General features: G+C 35.5%; 1 protein-coding gene across 1 annotated transcript in view; it reads left to right on the forward strand.

Annotated features, from left to right (window-relative positions):
* The first annotated feature begins 553 nt into the window (after window positions 1-553).
* Window positions 554-26758, forward strand: part of tshz2 (teashirt zinc finger homeobox 2) — a 57277-nt gene continuing 31072 nt past the window's right edge. Inside the window, exon 1 of the mRNA XM_016454672.1 lies at window positions 554-1111. Coding sequence (XP_016310158.1) covers window positions 1072-1111 — 40 coding nt within the window. The 5' untranslated portion in view covers window positions 554-1071. The remainder of the gene's footprint in view (window positions 1112-26758) is intronic.

Here is a 26758-nt window from a genome sequence, read left to right on the forward strand (position 1 = left end):
TACACTGAAACATTTTTCTATAATAGTTTTCTCATAAGGACTTTTTGTATATTTACACTTGAATTCTTGGCTCAGTGCCTTTATAAACATGTCTGAATGCATGTATGTCATGTACACAATATAACATGTCATTGCTAATTGATTACAACAACAATAACGCTTCGTGTTTAACAGCTACTAAAAATAAGCTCTTCACACTGACTGTAACATGGACCTTTATTTACTTCTTACCAGGTATAACATTTTAAGTTTTGTCTCTGCATTTTTTATGCCTATGCAGAGTCCTGCTTATGCATATAGACACGTTAATGTAAGTAATTACCACAGCAATGGCAATTATATCTCACTTCTGGCAGCTGCTAAAAATAATTACACATCGCATGCACGTTATTCATTATTACTCTGCGCTGTGTCATTACACCGAAGCGTTCCTCATTTCTCGCGCTCAGTTCCCAGCATCTCTGTAAACTCCAGCCTGAAGCGGCAGAGACAGTATGAGGTTGGTCTTGTGGGCTGTCTCATGTTTTCTCCTGCCTCTGTCTCTTTAATAAACTCGTGGTTATCTAGTGTAACAAATGTCTCGCTGCCATCATCAAGTCCAGAGGAGGAGGAGGAGGAGTTTTTAATGTTCCGTTTGTTCTATGGATCGATGTTTGCTGCTGGCATCGCCGCGCGCGCGCGCGCGTGTGTTTGTGTGTGTGTGTGTGATATACACTATTTTTTTCTGCCCTTTTCCTACAACGTTTCATACGAGACCGGGAGTCTAAGCGATTGACAAGCGTTCGTCCTTTTGGCTTGGGAAACAAAAAAAGAAAAGAAGAAGAAGAAGAAGAAGAGACGGAAAGAAAAGCAATGCAAAACAATCCGCCATAGATCTGTTTATCTAGGAAGGAGAGGTATATTTAAAAAGAGACACCTGATTTCTGGACAGCGTTTCTGAAATACTGGATTGTACGGAACTGAAGTGCATTAGAGAGTCGCTATTGCGTGTGTATGGACTCTTATCAGAGCGCTTATACTGAATTTCACCTGGGCTCAATTTCACTGTACGTGAACTAAAGAGAGTTGAACATGCCAAGGAGGAAACAGCAGGCACCCAAAAGGGCTGCGGGTAAGATTCAACCTGACACCTATCATTTCACATTTATCCCGACATGAATATTGCTATTCATCCGCGTTTTAAGCTCAGGAGCGTATGGATTTGTATCTGAATGAACCTCTTGTTATCTTGTGAAACAGTATGATGAAAATGATAGCGCTGTCTTAGAAAGAGGATGTGTTTAAGATCGGAGAACGATGCTTTGAGACGCTGCATGCGAAAGGATACGCTTCGTTTCCCGACAAAATCCGGCGAAAGTTTTTAAACTTTCAAGTCCAACGAACTATTTCACGTTTAAATGAACGTAAACGCCTGTTTAAAACGTAAACAACGTTCGTTTTACCTCATCAAATGAACGGCGTGCTTGAAAATCGCAACGTTTTAGCATTATAAACGGACCGAGTAGTGAACCTTGTGTAACCCCTGTAACGTCTGTTATACGCCGCGAAAAAGTCATGCTCTTAATCAATATTTTTGTCATGTTTTCCAGTAATAAATATGTATATTCACTAAACAAGACCAGTTTACGTCATATTTTCAGATCTCTGTCTCTTAAAACAAGTATTATGCCATTTTCAAGTAATGTGTCTCGTTCTAAAGACGTTTGTGTGTGTATGAGTATATAAACGAAGTGTATTAGAGTTTAGGCAAGGCTCACTTCTTGGCCTATTTGTGTTGTTAATTTACTGCTGTTGTCAATGGCTGCTGTTCATATAATTAGGTAAAACGAACCATATTTTCATTTTAAACTAGTGTGATTATAGTTATTTACACATTAAATAGTTTTTTGGAATTTAAATGTTTAACCTTTAGCCAGATTTTGTTGGGAACCGAAGCGTGGCGCGTTTTTGTTGCTAAATACACAGAGAGGAAATACGGAGTGATTTTGGATAGATGTGTTGTTTGGATGCGAATATCGGTTGAACTTCCTATGAACCCATAATATCTCATAGACAAACTGACACACACAAACGGGGTGAATGCACGCACATACGCGCGGGGGCGCGCGCTCGAGAGCGCGAAATATGCCAGAATAAAACCGTTTGCATCCTTTAGTTACGTTTCAGTAACATGATGAGGCGAGCTCTCTTATTTTGCCTTTAACTTGTTAACCGTATACCAATGTTGCCAAAACACTTTTTTGTTTCATAGACTGTCTCAAAGCCTAGTGAACTAACTACCTAGACAGCATTTTTGAGAGCATCACTTATATAATGACCGTGATTATGTCTAGACAAGAATAATCAAGAAGCATCTTTAGTTTACCTAAAACAATGAATGAAATACACAAATTTTGCTTGCCTTAATTGTATAACAGTGTTAGCAGTACACTTTCTTTCACAGACTTTGTGTCAAATCCCAGTGATCTCCCTACTTAGCATGTGCATGTAGCATTCTGAATAATATTCATAAAGCACCCATGGAGTCCAAAAAAATGCTGTCTAGGTAGGAAACTCGCTAGGTTTTGAAACACAGCCATAATCTTGTCATGCACAGCAACACAACTGGCTGTTTACCAGAAGGCTTTTCAGTGAAACATTTTTTTTTCCTTTCCCCCTTGGGCTTTCACTTGGCATATGATTGATCACACGTCTCGTTGGATTTATTGATAGATTAATTTCTAATAGATGCATTTATCACCAGTTCTTTGTTAGCTTTCCCATGACCTCAGGTGGTGGCTGTTTTTTGTCGATTATTAAAACGACTTTACGGCATAACTTTGACGATGCTCTCTTAAACAGTTAAGTTTTTTTTTGCTGGCTTTCTGAAATAGTTTACCTTTAAAAATGTAGGGTTTGAATATTTTTGGAACAGAATGTGCATTTCAATCATTTGTTATTAATAATGCATTTTAAAATGTTAATTTAAATGTAAATAGTTTGACCAAACAAGAAACCCATACGCCACAGTTTAAAGGGCCAGTATTTAATTTGATTGTGCTTTTCTAGACAAAGCCCATTGTTTTCTTTCATTTAAGAGAAGTACGCAACAATTGCAAGGAGCCAAACTTTGCTTTGTAAAGCACGTACGGCGGGTTATTGTTTTTGTGTACGTTGGCGCCAGATGCTTCGGACTCTTTATGAGGTGGAAGGATGATCACTCTTTATAATAACAGTAGACAAACCCCACAGATGGTCATCACACTCTGCCAGCAATGGCGGATCTTAAAACCCCCTGAAGACGCTAAGTCCCTTCTTCCTCATTTCTACTTTGTCACTTTCCCTCGTGCGCACACACATTTGTCGCTCCCCCTAAAAGCCCCTTTCCCTCTAACAAAGGCGGCGCAATTATTGGGTGAACTTTTGCGAAGATTCCTAAGCGATCCCTTTACACGCTCTGGGCCTGCTCGCCTGTAATCTGGTAAATGTGTCAGCCCTATGGAGAAATAAGCCTTCCAGAAGAGTTTCTTCATTGTTGAGGTAATTGTCTCCTCTTTGACAGGCACATTCATCAGTGGCGGGTGAACAAGGAGAGGGAGAGGTATTAAAATAAGACCAGAGAAAATGCAAAGAATGAGATTTTTTTTTTCGTACAGTCTTTTTAAGATGTACTGGGTATAAAATGGCTTTCATTTCGTTTTGCGGGCACGGTTATCTTTTTTTTGCTGTGGAAATACGGCTATTTAGAGTAAAGACACATCCCTGCGGTGTTGCACAGTTAATATTTGTTGTGTGACTTTAGTTAGCAGTCACTGGAAGGTCATATGTATTGGATTTACAGTATCTGATGCAGAATGCTAAGGATTATACATTTCGCCATTATGAAATGAACTGACATGCTTTTCACTCCAGTGTTATTTTAGTATAATTGATGTACTATTCATAATAAATATTTTGAATTAGATGTAAGTTTTAGATTTTAATTTAAAAGTTTTGGTAATTTTTATTTATTATTTTTTACAGTTTTATTTATTTACTTTTACTTAGTTTTAGTTAACGATAAGTGACAATATTTTTTAGTGCTTTCACAAAAAAAAAAAACTGAAAAAGTCATGAATAAAAATCAATCAATAAAAAAAAAACTCTAGTGAGATCATGGTGTTTATATTGAATATTTGTGATTATTTCACATGATGATCTAATGTGCTTTTATTTGGCCATTAAGCTTCCTAAAGGTCACATGGTTAGGCTAGTTTTGCAATTATCTGAGCATTGTTTCAATGATGATATAGTAGTGTCTAATTAAAAAAAATCCCCGTAGAATTTCAGTTGGTAAGTTCATTTTTGTGAGTCAGTTCAATGAATCGATTCTTCGATTCACTCTGACTTCATTTATTGTTTGCTGAATGGGTAGGCAAATATCTTTCATTAGTATGTATTTATATATTGGTGCATATAAAAGACAATTATTCTTAATCTATGAAAGCTAGCGCAGAAAACACTTCATTATTGATTCCTAGACTTTTACGGTATGAATCAAGAATTTGGAATCTACTTGGCAACAGTGTTTGTTTAGTGGAAACGATGGTTCCTATGATTGAAAGAAATTACTCTTTTACGCCCTTTCAGAACAAACAATCACCATATCGCCCAGCCCAGTCCAGTGCACAGAAATATGACCGCACGGGGGTTAATAGTGTGCAGCGCAGTGATATTTCTCATCGGATTATATTTCTAATCAGTTTTTGAATAACCCGTGCTTCAAACTGCTAGCCCAATTTGTTGTTAACAAGATAAATTGGAGTACAGACAAAGGCATTAAGTGTTGCACTGCCAATAAGTGAATGACAGGGGCTTCTGGGAATTGGCTAGCTCAAAGTCCTCTTAAGTGGTTCGTTCTAGAAACATCAGCGGTTGCTGCTAGTCTAGTCTAGGTAGAGACGGTCCAGCGCTGAATTTGCTAATCATTTTCTTGTCATAGCACGTTAAGCATTTGTTTGATAATATCATTAACCTCGCGAATGGCAGAAAGGAGTGTTCGAGGCCACGCCGCTAACATGTAGCCGTCTTTCTAGTATTTGCTATGTCTTTGTGTCCCGTATCGCACTAATACCCCAGTGTTTGTTTATATGAGTGTAACAGTTAAACCACAGCAACGTTTATCCTGTCTCCATGGTGGTGATGTCATGATGTTTCCGCCAGCATGCAGGTGGAGCTGGCAGTAGCACTTTGTGAGGCTTTGCTCTGGGAGTCAGACAGGGCGGTGCTGTGTCTAGGTGAGAGAGGAGAAGCCTCCCGTGCCCCGGAGCGCTCGGCGCTCTACTCCGCTCCTTAAAAGAGGGAAAAAAAACCCACGTCCTGATTGGACCCGAGCACCGCGTCGCCTCGTACCCCCGCTGCCGCAACCGCGCGTTCACCTTGCCTTCCCTCCGAGACCTGCACCAGTTTCCAGGCAAATGACACAATTTGATACGCCAGCGGGACGATCGAGGAGGATAATGTTTTTACGTGATCATCTCGGCAAAAAGCCATTTCTATTGCTTTTTTCTTCATTAAACACAACAATGATGAGGTTACGGAGAGACTTTATTGCTCTCGGGCTAAAACTCATTACTCCTGCCAGACATCCGAGTATAAAAGGAATTACGAAATGGCATTTTGTACCGGCTCTCCGCAGATATAGCATGTCTGGGAGATTGAGGTCGAGTGGGAAAGGGAGAGTTGATCTGTGTCAATTTCTCGAGTGAAAGTCAGACAGGGGGGAAAAGGCCTAACGACAACACAAAACACCTTTTGTGCACGCCATATTTGATTACCGGCAGGAATTTTGATGGTGTCGCAGTGTAGTTAAAACGGGATGCTGAACGCACCTGACTCTTTCGGGAAAGCGGTTCTTACTCCACAAAGATTGTGAATGGACTTATTTCGGTAATTGTGGGCTCGCCATATGCTTCCAAAGTTGCTCAAAACAATCAGTGTGGGCTCATGTTGCCGTGTCCAGATGGATTTCAGACACGGTGCTGCGTCCGGGCCGAGAACTGTGGCTCGGGATCGGGTTTCACATCTCGCTGTCATATTTACCCCTCTCCTCCGTGATAGGATCCTGTTGATATGAACACAAAGCTTTATTCTGTTTTTAAAGATGTTGTGATCACAAGGGAACCAGACAGACGCAGTGTACCCATTACTTATTACACAAGATACTCATGTTTTCTCTTAGTTTTTTGTCTGCAGAGCCACATAAATATGACTGGTTTAAGGACAGATATATCGCCGGGCCGATTATTAGGCCTTTTTGAGAATATTGACCATACCTGCTTGGCTGAAAAACACTGATGTGTTAGATATCCTTGTATTAGCTCCAAAACCTGTTTTTGGTCAATTTTAAATATATATATATTATTTTTTATTTTATTTTTTAATATAATTTCTATTTAATTTCTTATATGTTTTGAATTAGAATTTTATCATTTATTTTATTATTTTTATCATTTATTTTATTATTTTTTACCTAGACAGCACATAATTTTTTCACCAAACACTTGCTGCAGATGTTTTAAGACTATATGTATACATATCATAGATGTATGTAATTATATTTTTTTACTAGATTTTATTGCCACAAATAACAGCCTTGCAAAATTATCTCTAATTGGATTTATTTTTCATATTTACCAACTATGTGTCATCTTATTTTTACAAGCACTATATCAAATTTTAATTTCACATTATTATTAAACCTTAGCCTTGACTAAGAGGCGTTTGTAAGGAGTATTTAATTAAAGCATCTGTGGAAATCAAATTGATTAATGCATGCAATAAATGGATAGCTACAATACTCGCACAGATAAGAGCGCACCCGTTTGAAATCTTAAAGGCGTCCGTCTCCTCACTACTTCACTGGCGAGTGTCCAAACAGCACCGAGTCATATACCTCAGGACTTTTTTTGTGTCTTCATTTAACATGGCCGCTGATGGCTTCCCGACAGCTTTATAGCTGACAAGTTTCATGGCACGTCATGCCGTGCAATTACACGGGAACTAATTTGATGAATCAACTCGATATTCCCGAGTCCTGGCTGGCCTTTCAGTCCATTTTCTACCTAGAGGTCAGCGGGAGAGCAGAGCTTCAGTGGCGTGTGGCTGAATCGAGGAAGTTTTTGTAGACAAAGATCAGGAAAGCTTGAGCATGATACGATATGCAAACACAATTGTTATTCATACTTATGTTGGAGGACCATTTTAGAGTAGATCGTTTGCATATTTTTGCATGTTTTAGAGTTTTTTAGAGTGAATCATTTACATATTTGTGCTCTTTAGTGAACATAACAAATAACAACAGTTAAGTGAATTTCTCCAAGCGCTAGGTGCTTGTTTCTCACTCTTTAATCACAGAAGTACAGACTTTTGTGTCCAAAGGCTGGTTAATTGTAGCCAGCCACTCAAACCGCTGTAGGCTCCTAACCTAGACAGGGCACCTTTTTTTTTTTTTTTTGCCAAACAGATGTTTTAAGACTGTAAAATGTTGCTTTGATGCCCGAATAGCTTACATGTGTACATCCCAATGCCACGTATGACTGTTTTGAAAACTAATTCCAAATTGTAACGATGACGTCTCACATATTTTAGCGCCCTGATTGGAATCGCAAAGACGCCGGTTTTGATGGAGCGAGTCTGCCATGATAAAATGTCTTGTTTGTGTCCTTGCAGAGCTCTGAGTAGACGCCCGCACGAGCCGCGCCGTTCTTCTGAAACTAACAGCTTAATTGAAACTCATTAAACAGCACTGACAGCTTAGGTGTACTTGCAGGATATAGAATAATTCAGTTGTACTTACAACTTGATTAAGAGAACCGGATGAACATATTAATGGTTGGAGGCGTTGTGCTGGTACAGCGATGCAGCAGTGTGTGAATTTTTAAAAATATTTTTGGGCTGATGGTGAATGTTTAAGTGCAGTGTGCCATGGTAAAATATCAACGTTTTTAAAATGATACTACCATTCAAAATTTGGGGTTTGGACAGAGGCTCTTATAGGGTTGTGCCGATAGACGATAGTATCGTGTATCGACGATAGACAGAGATATCGCCTGTGGCTGATGCCTTTGATGATAACAAGACGATTATTATTATTATTATTATTATTATTATCAGGCTAGTAATACTATCTAATTAATATTAGGGATTATTTGTTGCATTATATTTCTTTTTCAGCGTTTTTACAGTATTGCGCGTTCTAACCAGAGCATGTGAGCGGAGCGGGGAGTGGAGTGGTAATATTTCCTTAAGAGCACAGAGCACCTTTCTGAAGATTCCGCTCCGCTCCGCTCGCTCAATACGCTCAGCGACGCTCGCTCAACCCAGAATGCCGTTTGGTGATTTGCTTGTTGAATCTGTAGAGATCGAGAATAGTAGAGCAGTTATGGAGTTCAGATATTGTTTCAACGAAGTTGCAAGTCTTATACATACAGTGGTGTGAAAAAGTGTTGGCCCCCTTCCTGATTTCTTATGTTTTTGCATGTTTGTCACACTTAGTAAAAATCAAAGTTAAGAATGAGCATGGAGAAGAAACTGAGAGGGAGTGCGGGGAGACTGTTAATGTTAGTAGCCTACAGATTCATATTGATTACAGAAAGCACGAAGATGTGCTACGCAAACATGGTGCAGCAAAAGGTGAGCTAGTTACATACCATAATAACGAATAAACAGGTAGGCTAAGGTTATTTATTTATCGCGAGTTGTTCAAATCGCGGTAATCTAATACGGGTTTAATGATAATTAAAAGATGAAATGGTAATAGTAACAGTGGGGAATTTTATCAGGATTTATCGTCAAACCGGTAATCGTTACATCCCTAAACCAATCACACACGATTATGCTGAGCTTATGAATGCAATGGCCAATCAGAGGCGTTCAGATGAGTCATCACTGTAGGCTAGATATAGGCAACAGTAATTTATAATCTAATATAACGCACGCAAATTTGTTCTTTACAGAACGGAGCGGGATCTGAGCGGGAATTGGTTTACGGCGAGCGTGAGCGGAATATTAATGGAGCGCTTGCTTGGGTGGTTAGAGCGACTGAGTGGACCGCACGTCCATAGAGCGGAAAACGTAGCGGAGCGTCACACTCACACTTCGCTCACATGCTCTGGTTCTAACCAATCTAGGGGTGTAACGGTATGAAAATTTCTTATCACGATTATAGTGACCAAAATGATCACGGTTATCAGTATTATCACGGTATTTTTTCTGTAGCTGCTTTTGAATAACTGAGGAAATGTAAGCATTATAATTAGTAACTTACAATGTTTCAATTAATTTGTAATCTATTAAATTATCATGTTAAATACAAATTCAGTCATATTAAAAACATTAGGCTGCTTTTAGCCTTAGATATTAGTCAATATTTTAATGTATTTTTATTTAGGACTCTTGAATAGGATGTTCAAGAGAACAGCATTTATTTTAAATAGAACAAAAATAATATAATCAGGGGTGCACATAAGTGGTATGCAGGCCAAAATAAAAAATGCGCTGTGTAAATAAGTTCAGACCGCTCATTTGCATACCGACATGGTTGACAGCTGTTACCATGCACATTACAATTTTAAATTGACAAACTGTAATACTGTATAAGATTTCTATTCGAACTGAAACCATAAATCTAGGCTATCCGCGCCATTTTCAAAGCACAATACAAAACATTTCATGACATTTCATTCCCTGACGCTCTTCAATCGGAAGCGCTAAACCCGGCAGCACGTGTACTTACTTGCCGCCATCCTGCCAAAATAAAAGCTTGCTGATTGTAAGTTTGAAAATGCTGAAAATTCATATTAAAAATATATAGATAAATAAATATTAGCATTTTATTTTAAAGTTTACTATAAAATAATTATATTTTTATTTAATACTATTTAATACTTTTATTAAATATGATCACACTTTATTATTTTGTTTATTATTTAATTAAAACAAAAAAAATAAATAAAGTGCAATAATATTATTATCACTATTAGTGGTCGATATATCGGCCGATATTTGGCATTTTTCAAATATCGGCTTCGGTCGATACGTTTTTCTGTTTGGCCGATGCATTTGAGGCGGGACTTTTATTTTGAAGGCGCTGACACACAGTGCTCACATTCTCCCTCTTGTTCGCTGTCGTCGTTAACAGTTCTGTCTAATACGGATAGAAGTCTGTCTAATAATCCGATAGAACTGTTAAACAAAGGAATTAAAGTGTATACAAAAAGTATGATAACGATTGCTTTTATATTATTAGTAATAGAAAGGCAAACATTATAATACTTTCTCGTTTGCTGTCAGCATTCAGCAAATACGTATTTACATAATTTAAACAAATCTTTGAATGGCTAATGAAAATTTAATTTCACAAACCTTGCAAACTTAGTCGAATCCAGTTGTGAGATTGAAGTGTGAAATGTGACCTGCATGATTGCGTGTTCTCTGAATGACTTTCGGTCCGTGCAAATTGAATGCTTTAAACATTAAAATTCATGATTTCAAATTATGCTGCGCTTTATCCATTTGCCCACTGTCATATTCATGTCATTTTCTCTGTGTGCTGTATGTAATGAGTGTTACCTTGGCTTTATTTGAAAAAATATGATTCCCAATGCACACAAACTTCCCAGAACACTGAGTGCTCTGTTGGTCACAGTTTATTTCCTTTTTAATTATATTTTTATTAAATATTTATTTATTTGTGAAAAATACTTTGTCATCTAAAGTATAAGTATGTTTATTTTACAAATAAATTTTTAATCCATTTTCAAATGATTTAATATTTCTTAAATATTAATTAAAATAAATACAATTATATCGGCTTTATATCGGCCACCATGCTTTCCAAGATATCGGCATCACCATCGGCTGTCAAAAAAACAATATTGGTCGACCACTAATCACTATTATTATTTTTTTATAGTTAGGACCAAACCAAATCTCCAGGTGCTCTTATGAGAACCAGGCTGAAAATCTTATGTGTACCCCTGAATATAATATTATATACAATATAAATTCTATAGCTGGTGAATGATATTTCACCATGTATCCAGCAATTACAGCTGCATTTATAGAAAGAAATGTCATCTATATTTTTTGGGAGCAAATGCACCAGCCTTGTCGGTTAGATAATGCCAAACGATTCAGTGACACAGTGACAAAAGATTCAATACTTGACATGAGCCTGAAAAAAAACACATCCCGCATCGTCTCTGCTGGAAATGAACGGCAATAGGAATTTGCCAAGAACTGATGGCCCCTATAATGACTGTATGACTAATATTGCAATTTAGCAAAAGAAAATAAATGTGAGCAAACCAGTGAAATTATGCAGCATTACACTCCGCTGTGAAGAAGAACTCTCTCCGCTAAAGATCCCAGCAAATGTAATTTCTCCTATTAATTGCCGTGCCCTCTTGAAACATTTTCCAACTTTGTGAAAGCCTCGATCATTTTCGCGAGGGTGAGAGGAATGAGTGTGATGGAGCTCCTTTTATCTTATTTTACAAGACTTCAAGTCAAATAGAAAGTTGAACTTCACGTGATTAGAAACTTGCTGAGGCTCACAGTTCTTTCACTCTCCGCAGAAATGTTAATCGACATTATTAACATGAACTTTTCTGCTGCAGTTCACACCTTTTTCACATTTAAAGGAATAGTGGAAATCCTTTTCTTATTTATTTTCTTTTTCAGTTGGTGACAAAAGGAGAAATTTTGAGAAATCGTCACACAGCACTTTTCCATACAATGACATTTCATGGCAACAATGTCTGTCAAGCTCGAAAAACTCAATAAAACAGTGTTTTTGGACTGTATTCTAAATCTTATGAAGCTTTATGAGAGGAACAGACTGGAATACGTCATTTAATTTAATCAGTCTAGTCAAATAAACTCAGTTTATGTAAGATTCTGGCAAAATTCTCTCAGAGTAAGGAACAAACTTTCTTCCATTAATGTTAATAGAACATTAAGTTAAATTATCTGAACTAAGTTTATGGTGCTTTTATATCCTTGACAGACAGACAATAATAATAACAATGATTTACTTGTGTCAAAAAGAGCTGCATAAAGATTCAGAAGTTCTCCTTTAGTGTTCCATGAAAAAAAGTCATGTGGGTTTGGAACAACATGAGGGTGAATAAATAACGATAAAAACATTGTTTTTGCGGTGAACTGTCTCTTTAAGTTGAAAAATTCCGCTCGCTTTCTAAATGAATTCTAACACGGCACGCCAAATCCACCGTATTATTGACATTACGAGTACATTTCCCCTTTGGCATGACTGAATTATACACAAACAGCTAATATTAACATTCAGATTCTCCCGTAAAACTTTACGTGGCACCCGTCGACCAAACAGCAAATCAAATCCCCGCGCATCTGCTGGTATCTGTCAATACGCGCATTGAAAGGGGGGATTTCCTCAAAGAAGGGATTTATAGCTTCATGCCGGCTTCACATGATTGATAGCACACAGTGGAGCCTTTGTACAGGAAGACGCATGCCTCACTGTGGGCCTACTGCATCTGTTTGAAACAAAACATGATGCCAGGCCTTCCTGAACGCTCTGTCTTGAGTCATCGCGAGAAGGTTCCAGTAACCTCCCTGTGGGTGTAGTGTGAAGTCGCTCGCTGCTATCGGGATGTGAATGGAGAAATGCAGATGAGCTGCTCAGACCTCTGACTGGTAGCTCTCGTGGGGATCTGAACTCTGTTTCCTTTGATTCACTGAGATTTGACTCGTGTTTTGACTCACGAGTGGTTTATACATCCTGTGATTTGCTTGTTTTTATACTTGTGTGGAAATGTTGGTGTTTCTAGATTGTAGGGGTGTAAAACGGTTCGGGAAATTGAGCATGAGTAGATGACTTGCTTTTTAAGTTCATACTTTAGTTTGGACTCGATATAATAATTGTATTTATCCTATTTTAGAGTCAACATCAAATTGACTTTCAAACACATTAACTTCCATAATGGGACTTATTTTTATTTTTTTTACACTATATTCATATACTGAAATTTGTAGTCTTGAAATGAAATGGGTTTGGGGTGGGATTGTTTTAAATAATAATAATAATAATTATTATTATTATTTATTAATAATAATAATTATTATTATTATATTGCTTTATTTTATTGATTACTTTTTATTTGGAATAATGTGCACATGAATCAAGCACAAAAATACAAAAAGGATAAATAATGATTACGAAAAATTTTATATTTATTATTTCATATTATGTAATATTTAATTAAATGTTTTATCTTATTTTAGTTTTAGTAGGATAAATAATGATTATGAAAAATTTAATATTTAATATTATTATTGTTTAATATTATATAATATTATTTTATATCTTTCTTTATTTTTAGTAGGATAAATAATGGTTATGAAAACTAATATTTATTATTATTATTATTATTATTATTATTATTCAGTATTATATAATATCATTTAATTTCATCAATTTATTTTAAATCTTATTTTATTTTTAGTATTTATTTTTGTAATAATGTGGATGGATAATACATGCACACACACAAAAAAAAAGTAATCTGGATATTAATTTTAAGTGTTAACATATTTTTGTATTAATATTATTTAATCAGTTTCTCTGCGTCTGAAATGACCTTCCTTTTCTGACATCATGAAGATTGAAAAAATATCAACCAAGATTATTGTTCTATTGTTCTAATATTGTGAATAAGTTGCACCTTGCATTATTTCCACTTAACATTCTATATTTATTGGAAATATTTTGCATTATGAAAGTGTTTTGAGTGCCATTTCACATTGACTTCAAATGTTTCAAAACTCCTTGAACCTTAATTCTGGCCGTCATATTTTAGATGTTATTACTGGTAGTAGTAAATTTGAGGCTTTCAAGAGGTCAAAAAGGGACCCGCTTAAACTCGTAGCCGACCGAATCAGCATATAAATTATGAACGGATGCAGATCCATCTCTCCGCTCCACCCCAGAATCCCAGAATCCTTTCTTCAGTGCACTCATCTCCTTCCCCGGTGGTGTTTCACCTCTGTGTTTGGAGAGGTCTCTCACAGGGGGCTCACATCTGTCTCCCACCAAGGCGCACTGTTTAAAGATGTGCAGCTGCCTCACCGAGAGCCAGGATGGCCACCGTGGAGGCCTGTAGTTAGTCCGTCTGTGGCTGGCTTTGCTTGAGTGGATCCATGTGCGGCTGAGGTCCTCGCTGGGATAAGCGCTTTAATACCTGCCATTACGCTGCCAGAGGGAGTCATTAGGAGCCAGCGGATCTTGTTGCAGATCACAGTCAAATGAACGCCGGCCCTCATTTTGGCCCGGATGACTCCCATCAGAGCTGCTATGAGACCCAGTGTCCCTCGAGAGCCCGCCTCTGCTCTCCAAACGCACGCTTTTGTTTTTTGTCGTCGCTTCTCTGTTACTGTAGGCGTGTAATTTGTTACTCGTGATTTATGATTTGGGAATTTTTTTTTGTCGTGCATTTTGGAAATTTATTGGAGTGTCTGAATGGGAAGCTCAATAGTCTTTTGGTTTAAATTGCTCCCATTCGTCATGATAGTGACACTTTAAGTTTGTTTTAATTTCTTCTTCAGTGTCAGTTTCTCAGACTGGATTTTCACATTCGGAAAGTTTTGTAGCGTGTTGATTTGCGGTTGCTGGGGTGTTCTGGGTGGTTGCTAGGTGACTTCTCTATGTCGTTTTATTGTTAAAATCTATCTATCTATCTATCTATCTATCTATCTATCTATCTATCTATCTATCTATCGTTCTATCATTCTTTAATTTTATCTATCTGTCTATCCATCCATCCATCATTCTTTCTATCATCTATCTATCTATCTATCTATCTATCTATCTATCTATCTATCTATCTATCTATCTATCTATCTATCATTCTATTGTTCTATCTATTGTTCTATCGTTCCATCGTTCTGTTCTCTCGTTTTATTGTTAAATTGTTCTATATTTTATATCTATTCCATCACTATAGACACTTTGATTTTGTAGTTGAAAATTAGTTTTATAAATTTAATTTCTTTTAAATTGTCAGATTGAAAAATATATTTTTTTAGATATTTTAAGTTATTACTTTAAATACTTAGCATTTACTTTTATTTTTGTTTTTTTAGTTATTTTACTTAGGTTTTGGTTCTAATCATACTAATATGGATGATGAAGATCTGCGTCGTAACAGCAAAAGGGCTAAAACATGAATCTTGACACCTCCTTGACTTTGATATTGTGTCTGCAGGCCTTGTTGACTACGATCCTCCCGTCTCATTGGTCAACAGCACCCAGCAGGCGGGTGTAGAGGTCAGACGCCTCTAGATGTGTAACACCAAGCCCATCTGAACGCATTACTGTCCAGTACAGCATCAGTACCGCATACGTTATAGCCGAGAGCTCTTCTGTGATCGTGTGTGATTTTATTTCACACAGTCAGTGGAAATGCACTGCATTGTGTTTTTGCCTGCATGAGCGCCACGCTCCCGTGAGCTGGCACGCGCCAGAGAATCGCAGAAATGTGGGCTATTTCAGAGAGGGACTTCCTGGTGATTGTACAGATACACACAACCGTGTGCCAACCTGCTAGCAGATGGCATGAGAATGACGTCGCCTTGGTGGTCTACTTATACTACATCTATTTCCTGTCTGAGGCTTGAAGCTGATGTAACCAGACCAGGGATCTGGTTAACTGAGTTTTCAAAGGATTTTTATAATGTTGCAGATGTTCACGTGCACGTAACACATGTGAAGCACAAATAAATATTGTGCAAAACTACTCATTTAAAATAAACTAGTCTGTTGATTGTTTTGTTTTCTATCTAAATATTTAAATTAATTTAAAAAAGAGCAATGAACAAATATGTACAATGAATAATTTATGTATTTAAATGAACAAAATATGTAACCAAATAAAGTGAAGAATGAAAATGTCTGTACTCATTTAGAGCTTTGATTTAGAGAGTCACGATGTAGCTTATATATTCCTTTGTAGCATATTTTTTTTGTATTTTTAATAGAGTAGTTATTGCAAAAATGAGTACCCAATTAGTTGATTACTGATGCACATCCCTATTAAAAATGTAAGGATATACACTATACTATACTTATTACCATTAATATTTTGAAAACATTTTATTTTTCAGATTTTCATTTTAGTTGAAAACTTTATTTTAGTTTAATTTTAGTTCATTTTTTATTTGAGTAATTTTCTTGTCTTTTTTTTATTTTATAGCTTCAGTTTTGATTTTATTATTTTTGTATTTTATTTAGGTTTTAGTAATTTTAGTACTTCAACTTGAACTTATTTCAGTTAGGTGCCAATGCTAAATGTCTCTTTTTTTTTTTTTTTAAAGAAAAATATTTTTTTTATTTCACATTTTTATTATTATTATTAAATATTATTATTATTATTATTAAAACATGTTAAAATAAATAGAAAATATATTTAAATTATGCAATTAGAATATTTATAAACATAAGTGTAGAAATATATATATTTAAACATTATATATATTTAATATTTAAAAATAAGCATGTTTGATTAGTCAATAATTTTGAACCATCCATTAGAATGATCAGATTTTATGCAGCAATGAGCTGTACCTAGTGACTTTATTAAAAACTAAATCATGCCGTTGAGCTCTGTATGGCTTAGATTCACTGCAGATTGTTCTCGGAGTGCTTGTGTAACGTTTGACCCTCCACTGGCCCCCGTGGCCCTCTTTTGCAAAGGCCCATGGGAGCTTCCTGAAGTCCTGATTCAGGTCTCATTGCTTCCTGTCTATTTTGTGTGAGCTGATCAATCACGGAGACGAATGTGTCTGTCACCGCACACGTGGCTGCCACCGCCACACCTGCTCGATACCCCCGCGCTGAAACACTGCCATCTTAGCGGCTCTTGTCTTGACAGATGTTCCCCACTTCAAAACGTGTCTGCGCGTGTGCGCGTCTCCCGCTTGTGAGGGGGCAGTTAACCATACGCGTCTTCGAGAGGATATGTTTGCGTATTTAATTGAATTAATTACATGATATAAATCAAATGAGTAGCATATATGAAGATCTTCTCGCATCTGTCGCTCCACAGGCCTCATTTTTTGCGCGATTTCTTTGTGCGTTCGCTCGTGTTTTCTCCTCACTGGCTGTATGTGGCTGGGACGCAGGCATGAGGTAGCACACAGTGTCCAGATCCCTCCATCAGGGACCTCATCAGCCTCTGAATTTCCTTCCCCTCTCGCCTCAGGCCATCCATATTCATTTCCTGTACTGATTTAGGCCCAATGAAGAAAGAAAGCTGGCTTCTCTTTCTTCCCCCCACCGGTCCTCCCGCCTGCCGCCCTGCGTGACAACACACTGTAATTGCATTGGATTAGTATGATAGTGTACACAGCCTGGGTCAAATACCTATCTGAGAGATCACGGCGCTAGCGTTCATGCAATTCTTTGTTTACTCGCTGTGCCTTCATTCAAACTCGTGTGCAGTTTTTGGCTGCGAGACAAAATAAGAACATAAATTATGGTCGGTTTGTTGATTGAAACAAAGAAAAACATTGATTGTATTATAAAAGCCACAACAATAAAAGTGAATTGAATTGTTTGTTTACAATATATCAAACTGTTAATGTATATTTCTAAACAAATGGTGCTGTAAAATGCAATAAATTAATAGACTGAGTTTGAGATTGACACAAAAATAAATTGTATCATAAATAGTACAAATTAAAATGTTTAATATTTTAGCAAATACAAAAAGCAACAATGACAAAAGTACAAACGAAAGCGAAATTTTGACTTAGCTAGTTAACCTTTCCTATTTTTTGTTACCTTTTCACATTTATTGTGTAAAAAACAGCATTTTCTAAATAAAAGTTGAAAATGGAATAAATGTATAAATAAAGGTTGATTTTGTTTATTGACACAAGAAAAGACATTACATTGTGTCATATTACGTAAAGCAAAACGACAAATGACAGCTAAATCAACAGTTAACTTTAACATTATTAAATGTACACTCAAAAACTGGTTATGTCATATTACATTGATTGTACGATAAAAAAATTCAAAACAAATATAGTAAATGCATAAAAAAGCTCAGTTTGTTTGACACAAAAAACTATGAAAAAGCACAAGTGCAAACGACAACTAAATGTTGACTTCACATTTTTATTGTAGAAAAAAAGCATAACTTTCTAAACATTGCTGCAAAATGGGCATAAATGCATAAATAAAGGTCAATTATGTGTATTGACACAAGAAAAAACATTAAATTGTATTATATTATGTTAACTTGTAATCACGAGTTAATGTTACACCAACTGAACACTCATAAATTTATGCCATAATCACATTGACCGTAAGATATGAATGCCATTTAGTCAACAAATATTGTTGTGAAATGGAGTAAATGCATAAAAAGAAAGCTTAGTTTATTTAACACAAGAAAAAAAAAATGAAACTGTACCATATTGCGAAAAGCAGAAGGTTAAATGTTGACTTGGCTAGTTAGCTTTATTTAAAAGTATTTTTAAAGTTTTTTGTTTGTGCCAATCAGTTTTTTTATTTAAATAAATGCTTAAAAGCAAGCTCAGTTTGTTTGCCACGAAGAAAAAAAAAGTATTATAGTAAAAAAGCACAAACAAAAGCTAAATTTAAAAATCAGTTGTTGAAATATACACGGTCAATCCTAAAAGTTCAAATATTTTCATATTATGTAAAGCAGGAGTACAAAATACCTTACTATTAAAAGTTACCTCAAAATTTAGTTGTTTACGCAGCATCACACTGGCAATCGGTCGACAAAAAGTGTACATTTCTAACGTTTCTTTCAGTAGCTGGTTTAAAAAGGCACGACGTACATATCGGTAATGTAATGTGCTATTACTATGTAGATTTTTGTGACGGATCCGTCTTTGATGTGTGCTTTTCTGGTGTTTGTCATCTCAAACAAAGAGGTGATGAGCCGCGCCATTGTCGGACGGGATGATATCGTTACATTAGCCGCACACACAAGAATCAAACCCCATGATTACACTGGTGGGTGTAGCTTTTTGTTCTTCCAGGGGGGGAGGAAATTGACGGTAATAAAAAAGACGTCAGATGACTTAACTCTGTAATTACTGGCCTGTTTTCGTGATCCCGTATTCTATTTAAAAGCTAAGTCTCAAATGGCTGCTACTTACCAGTTAAGATTAATCCCGCCATTAAACCTTTGGCGTTCGGAGAATGCAGACTCTCTCGAAAAAGGTCTGCCGGTGAGATGTAGTAAGTGTGGATGTACATTAGACTCAGGCTCTGTAAATCTTTCGGCTGCGTTCGACATCAAACGCACACACACTTGGAGAAAGTCACCTAAGGCTCAGATCATGAGTGCTAGGAATGTTCTACCGCCCACAGGCACATTGAACAGACAGATACTGCGGTTTGCGAACAGCCCGCATTGATCATTATTCATGAAAGACAGTCATCTGAAAGTTCTGCCTTATTTCTCTGTGTATAGAGACGGACGGCCCGCATAAAAGATGCAGTCAGACGCGCACACATGACCCTAAATGTCGCAGAACGGGTGCGTGTGTTTATGTGGGCGGATGGGTTTCACGCATGTGTGACTGTTTGTTTGTTTGCCTGCTGAAATTACAGCCTGACGCTTGTCTTTGAATACAAATGCGAACGTGTGCTAAATGCATATTTGAGTCCGTATGTTTACATGCTATAATGATTAAGTCCGTAATGAGGTGCGTTCGGTGCACCGTTCGGCGGAATTCGGCGGGCCTTTGAGTAATTGACCCGTTTTGATAAACGCCTCTGAATGACACCGGCATAATTCACCCTAAAAGTTTGCACTGGATGAGCTAACTGTCTCGCACAAATATATGGGCACAATTTTCGAAATAGGTTTATGGCAATCCTTGGGAGTGGAGGGCGAGATAGTGATATTACTGACTTTATTACTCTAGCCGAACATCATTCGGCACCTTGCCCTTTTTGTACCTCCGTTTCTCTCTCTATCCCTGCTGTCAAGTAAGGCTAGGGCTTTGTAGTATCGGATAACCTTTTTTCTGGTCATGGGGCTTGATGAATTGCGTTAAACGCAGGCCTCGGCAATAAGGATCCGGCCCTGCTGACATTTTCACTGGCCCTGAGGCAGAAACGACAAGTTTAGATATTGTTTAGCAGCATACTTTTAAATTAGGTGTCAGGAGCAATATTTATTTTTATTAAACATTAGGATTTCTATACAAGTGGAATTTATAACAGAACACTTGCATTTGTTATCATTAGTGAGCTATATGTTAGTTAACATGAATGGAAAATACTTCTGAAGCATTTATTAATCTTACTTAATGTTAATTCCAACATTAATACCCAATGTTATTTTACTATGATACTACTATAGTTTTTTTTTTTTTTTTAATCATTTTTTATTTTTATATTTAGTATGTTTTAATTTTAATGTTTTAGTAATTTTGTTGTGCATTTTAGTCATTTTTATTTGTTTATGTGACTACATAGTTTTTTATTCAATGTAGTTATTTTAGTACATCTAGTTAAAATAAATTAAAATAAGAAATGTTGCCTTGGCAACTAGCTCCTAAATAACTAGCTAACTACATTTTTTTTTTAATATTATTATTTCAGTTAAAGTTTGTTTAATTTTATTTTTTAGTAACATTTTTATGGTTTTATGATTACCCAATGTTATTTTACTATGATACTACTATAGTTTTTTTTTTTTTTTAATCATTTTTTATTTTTATATTTAGTATGTTTTAATTTTAATGTTTTAGTAATTTTGTTGTGCATTTTAGTCATTTTTATTTGTTTATGTGACTACATAGTTTTTTATTCAATGTAGTTATTTTAGTACATCTAGTTAAAATAAATTAAAATAAGAAATGTTGCCTTGGCAACTAGCTCCTAAATAACTAGCTAACTACATTTTTTTTTTAATATTATTATTTCAGTTAAAGTTTGTTTAATTTTATTTTTTAGTAACATTTTTATGGTTTTATGATTTTAGTTTTAGTTAACCATAATAAAAAAACATTGAAAGTCATATCTGTTAATATAATTTAATGTACACAGGCTTACGTGAATAACAATAATTGCATTTTTATTACATTTAACGAAGATTCATAAATACTGTAACAAATGTGTTGCTTATGGTTAGTTGATTTAAAAAGACAAATTTACAACAAATACATATTTTATTATGAAAATGTAAAATTAAATATTTTTAAACGGTTAATAATTATTAGTGCTGTCAAACGATTAATCACGATTAATCGCATCCAAAATAAAAGTTTTACTGTGTATATTTATTATGTATATATAAAGACTCACACATACAGTATATATATTGAAAATATTTACATGTGTATATTTATATTCATATAATTTATGTTATATATAAATATATTTAATATATAAACAGCATATTTTTCTGAAGTATATACATGCATGTGTGTGCATTTATATATACATAATAAATATATACAGTACGCACACATATACTATGTAAACAAAAACTTATTTTGGATGCGATTAATCGCGATTAATCGTTTGACAGCACTAATAATTAGCAATAATTAATAAATCGAATTAATTAAAAAAATCTGTTAATATTAAATCAAATGTGGAATAAATGTATTGAATCACAAAGAAAAAATTAATTGCATTTACTATGTTACAGTTTTGACCACTTTGTTGACTTTTTAGTTTATTCCTGTGCTGAATATATGGGTGTCTTTGGTCATTTGCATCATGTCTCGTTGGTTTTTCAGTGCCTCACTCCATGAGCACTGCATTTTTTAAGACATCTGAGCAATTAAAACCTTTTTTAAGGCAAACAATTCTGACAGCCGGCCTGAACCTCACTCACACTGACCTCATCTGGCCATTTTTATTGTCTAGGCCTGTAAATGTTATTAGTCACATTAGGTGTGGCACAATATTGCTGTTATATCATCTATTTTTAGTGTTGTTTTCACAAATTGCTACGTCTCTCTGGTATTTCCAGCAGAAAGCTTGATGCACAGCATATTTTCATAAACTGTCATGGCAGTCTAGGCTTTTGTTACATTAGGATAATTAGACATTTTCAGTATCAGTATCATTATTATCAGCTTTTTACGCAATTAAGTGCAATTATGTTTTCTATTTGAACTTTTCTGTGCCTTATTTGTTTTTGGGGTTGTCTGTCAGACCTGCCCTGGATCAGGATGGTAACCCTTACACAAAAACATACGGGCCGGCGTATACGGTCGTGATATACAGGGTCTCTATAATGCGTGCCTTTAAATAGATGCGGACAAAAGAATCACTGTTGCAATGCCATCCAGCTCTGATCCCACAAAACCTTGGACCACTCCCTTCTTGGCTCCCAGTGAATACTTCCCTTTAGCGCCGTGATCGGCGTCGACTGAAAAAGTTCCTTATTCTGCACGGCTGAAGGCTTGTGGGCTGGGAATGGGCTCTGCTGACTGGCAGCAATCAATCATAAAGCAGGAACGGCCTAATGAAGAAGACCATAGTTTATTAAAGGGCTCGTGGGGAAGATATTACTGCAGGTCCCGGATTTAGCTGAGGATACACACACACAGGCGGCTACTGGAAAGCTACAGAGGTGTTTACCCAACACTGCCGTCCATTATGTGACCCGCTCGTGAATATGACCCATTTATAAAGGCACATTCAACGTGCGCCATAGAAAAAGGACATTAGTGGATAAATAGGGTCCGAGGTGACATTCACGCAGTGGTGAAATGCATTAGCCAACAGGTTTCAGGCTGCAAGATTAGCTTTGCAACGTTTGCCTGAATTACAGCTGGTTGTTTGATTGATTTCCATTCGCTAAACCCGTGACGAGCATTGTCTACAACACAAACAGACCAGATTTTTTTGTTGTAAGCGCAGGTGAAACAAAGCTCAAATAAATAATAATTAATTTAATTTTTTTTATTATAATGTAATTTTAAATAGCATAAAAATATATATTTTATCAGTAGGTTTGTTTGTTTATTTATTTAAAATTTAAATTAGAATATTTGAGGATGCTTTAAACTGATCAAAGTAAAGATATTTATATTTAAGGTGAAACAAAGCTGAAATACATAAAATAATAAAAAAATACATCATTGTAATGTTTTAACTAAGTGCATAAGAAAATTAATATATAAATAAATAAATAATATAAAATAAAATAAATGCATAAATAAATACATTTAAGAGAATAAATTATTGTCTTATAGTACCATTCAGTTGTTTAGGATAAATGGGGTATTTTTTAATACTTATTTTATTTATTTATTTTTTAAATAAATGTATACTTTTATTCATCAAGGATGCTTTAAACTGATCAAAAGTGACAGCAAAGATATTTATATTACAGATAAATACATAAATTAATTAACAAAACATTACATAATTATGTTTTAAGAGCATAAGAAAATAAATTAATATATAAAATAAATAAATATCAAATAAATATATATAAGAGAATCATATATATATATATATATATATATACTGTATATATATGTATGTATGTGTGTGTGTGTGTGTTATATCTATCTATTTTATTTGATTTGTGTTAGATTTTTTTAATAGAAATTAATACTTTTATTCATCAAGGATGCTTTAAACTGACCAAAAGTAACAGTAAAGATATTTACATTGTTACAAAAAAAGTATCACAGTTTTGCAGTATCACAGTCTATAAAAATATTAAGCAGCACAACTGTTTTCAGCATTAATAATAATAATCAGTAATGTTTCTTGAGCAGCAAATCAGTATATTAGAATGATTTCTGAAGGATCATATGACACTGAAGACTGGTGTAATGATGCTGAAAATTCAGCTTTGCATCACAGAAATAAATCACATTTTAAAAATATAGTTACACAGAAAGCAGTTATTTTAAATTGTAATAATATTTCACAATATTACTGTTTTCACTGCATTTTTTATCAAATAAATACAGCCTTGGTGAGGCATCTTTTAAAAGTATTTTTAAAAATCTTACCGAGCCCCAACTTTTGAATGAAAGTGTATGGATAATATATATTTACTAGAGTTTAGCTTCTTGAATTAAACATTTCATAACATCAATGTCAATTTCAGACCCAAATTCATACAAAGTGAGCTCAAGTATCCTCAAAAATCAGAAAATATTGTCACATAGCTAAAAAAGTTTACTGGCCAGCCCTAGCTTAACTAAAAGATAAACAAAAGTGGTCAGGAAATGACCCTGCGAGACGCAAAATCATATTTCAGGTTGAGTTAACAACAGTTCACTCATTAAATCACTGGGCTGGGTCAGATGATTCAGATCCATAATTCAGTGTGGGAGGAGGATGCTGACGGTTAACATCGAGCGCTTCTTGAGAGAGAAAGGTGAGATTCCTCAGACGAGGGGGCACACTGAGACTTTAGAAGACAAATGAGCAGCGAGGGAGTGAAAAATGCAAAGCAGATGTTTTTAGCCAGTTTTTTTAATGGCAGTGAAACATTACTGATGCCATTACTGAGCTCTTTTATGGCTTCTTTTAATCCTTCCTCCCGCCAGAGGAAAGGAACCCCTTGTGGTGCAAAGCAGCCTCTTTGCTTTAGAGCAACAATTTGAAGTCATTTCCAATTCATTTCCTATCCACGAGGCTTTGCAGGGCTTCCTTTGCAATTATTATTTCTCTGAGAGACAGAAAAAAGGCAGAAAAGTGGAAAGGCGCTCCTTCTTTCAGGTAAATTTATTGTAATCCTTCAGATGCGTATTTCTCAGTCATCGCTCGCCATGACGCAAATATGGCTCACTCACTCATTTCCTTTTTTATTTACGAAATTATAAACACATATATCATTTTGTATATAATTCCCACACTCCCCCAGAAGAGCAGAGTTTGCATCGGGAACTTTTCTTTGTAGTTACGTAGCATCCATCTGATCTGGGTTGGGAAAAAATCTTATTCATAAGATTTTTTTGCGATGACTATTCTTGTGATATAAAATTAAGCAACATCCTAAATTATTGTAATCTGCACTTTTAATTTTGATATAGTATATATATAAATAAAATATATTACTAATTAAGAAAAACATATATATATATGTATACACATATATATATGTACATACATATACATATATACATATAAATATATATATATACGTATATAATTATATATATTAAAATATATATTAACAATAATATTTAATCATATAAATTAATAAAAAATTACAAATTGTATAAATAATATAAATTGTTTATACAATATAAATAATACTTAATAATATAATTTACTAAATGATAAACAGATGCCGAGACTCCCACAGTCTCTCAGTAGAGCAGAGTTAGCAATAGGAACTTTTCTCGGTAGTTTTGACGCATCCATCTTTCAGCGCTTTGTGTCCAGTTTTGTTGGACGGGTCAGTGAATCACTGCGAGTATATGAAACACCCACGCCACTCCAATCCCAGCATCTGTCCAGAAACAATCGCGCTCTCCCAAAGGAAACGAAAGATGCGTTTGAATAACGAGGGCTCCGTACCGCTGTTAAACGCTTGTAAAACGTTTGGCCAGGTGCTTCAGGACTAGCAGATCAGCATGATGGGTAGCCGCGGTGAGTTGTGTCTGCTGCCTGCATTAGAGTCGTCCTATAAAGCTCACAGGAGCACTTCCAAGGGTCTGGGCTGGGGCCGAAAATGAGAAGGAGATGAACTGGAAGGCTCCATCTCTGCGTCCAGCGTGCAGTATATCACTGTGATGGCAGCCGCATGGGCGTGTGTGCAAATGCGCCGCTCATAAATATCTCTGCCCCCCCCGCCACCCCCCCGATAGGGGCCACTCTGATGGTGAAGGCGAAGGGATGTCGCTGTCGGAGTGATTGAATGCTCGTGGTCCACAGCCCTGGTGTGGGAGGCCCTCTGCTGAAAGCTGGCCTGGGGCTCTGCTAGCACTGACGCACCGCAACGCTGTTTGTTTGTTTGTTAAAAAACTTGTCAGGTTTCATCTCCATTAATTGTCCTTCCAATAACCTTTATGCTGTAGAATAGCCGTGAAGTGTTGGGGTGGGGGAAACGTTTGCATATTCATGATATTTTTGCAATGCTTCAGCTGGTGATAAAAATTAAGCAACATGGTAAATTATTATGAACTGTTAACACAGTGAACATTTGATTCACTTCATTTTTGTGAATTGATTCAAAAGTCATTTGTTTGCGCATTAAAAAAATTATTAAAAAAAATTGAAATGATAAAAATGTATTTGTTATATAGTAATGTTTTAGTGTATTGTAAATGTTCTATACATAATGTATTCTATTTTATCTTATATAGAAAACACATGCATGTATATATTTAAGTTTATTTAAATTTAAATATGTTTATATATTAAATATACTTATAATATAAAATATAATAATATAAATATATAAATGTATATACATTTAAAATGAAATAATACTTTCCTATTCCCTAACCCTGAGAACTTTTTTAATTTTTATTATTACGATATATACATACATACATTTATACATATATATATATATATATATATATATATAGTGGGCACGGAAAGTATTCAGACCCCCTTCAATTATTCACTCTTTGTTATATTGCAGCCATTTGCTAAAATCATTTAAGTTAATTTTTTTTCCTCATTAATGTACACACAACACCCCATATTGACAGAAAAACACAGAATCGTTGACATTTTTGCAGATTTATTAAAAAAGAAAAACTGAAATATCAC

This window comes from Sinocyclocheilus anshuiensis, unplaced genomic scaffold (genome assembly GCF_001515605.1).
Source record: "Sinocyclocheilus anshuiensis isolate Anshui unplaced genomic scaffold, SAMN03320099.WGS_v1.1 scaffold67, whole genome shotgun sequence".
Classification (NCBI taxonomy): Eukaryota; Metazoa; Chordata; class Actinopteri; order Cypriniformes; family Cyprinidae; genus Sinocyclocheilus; species Sinocyclocheilus anshuiensis.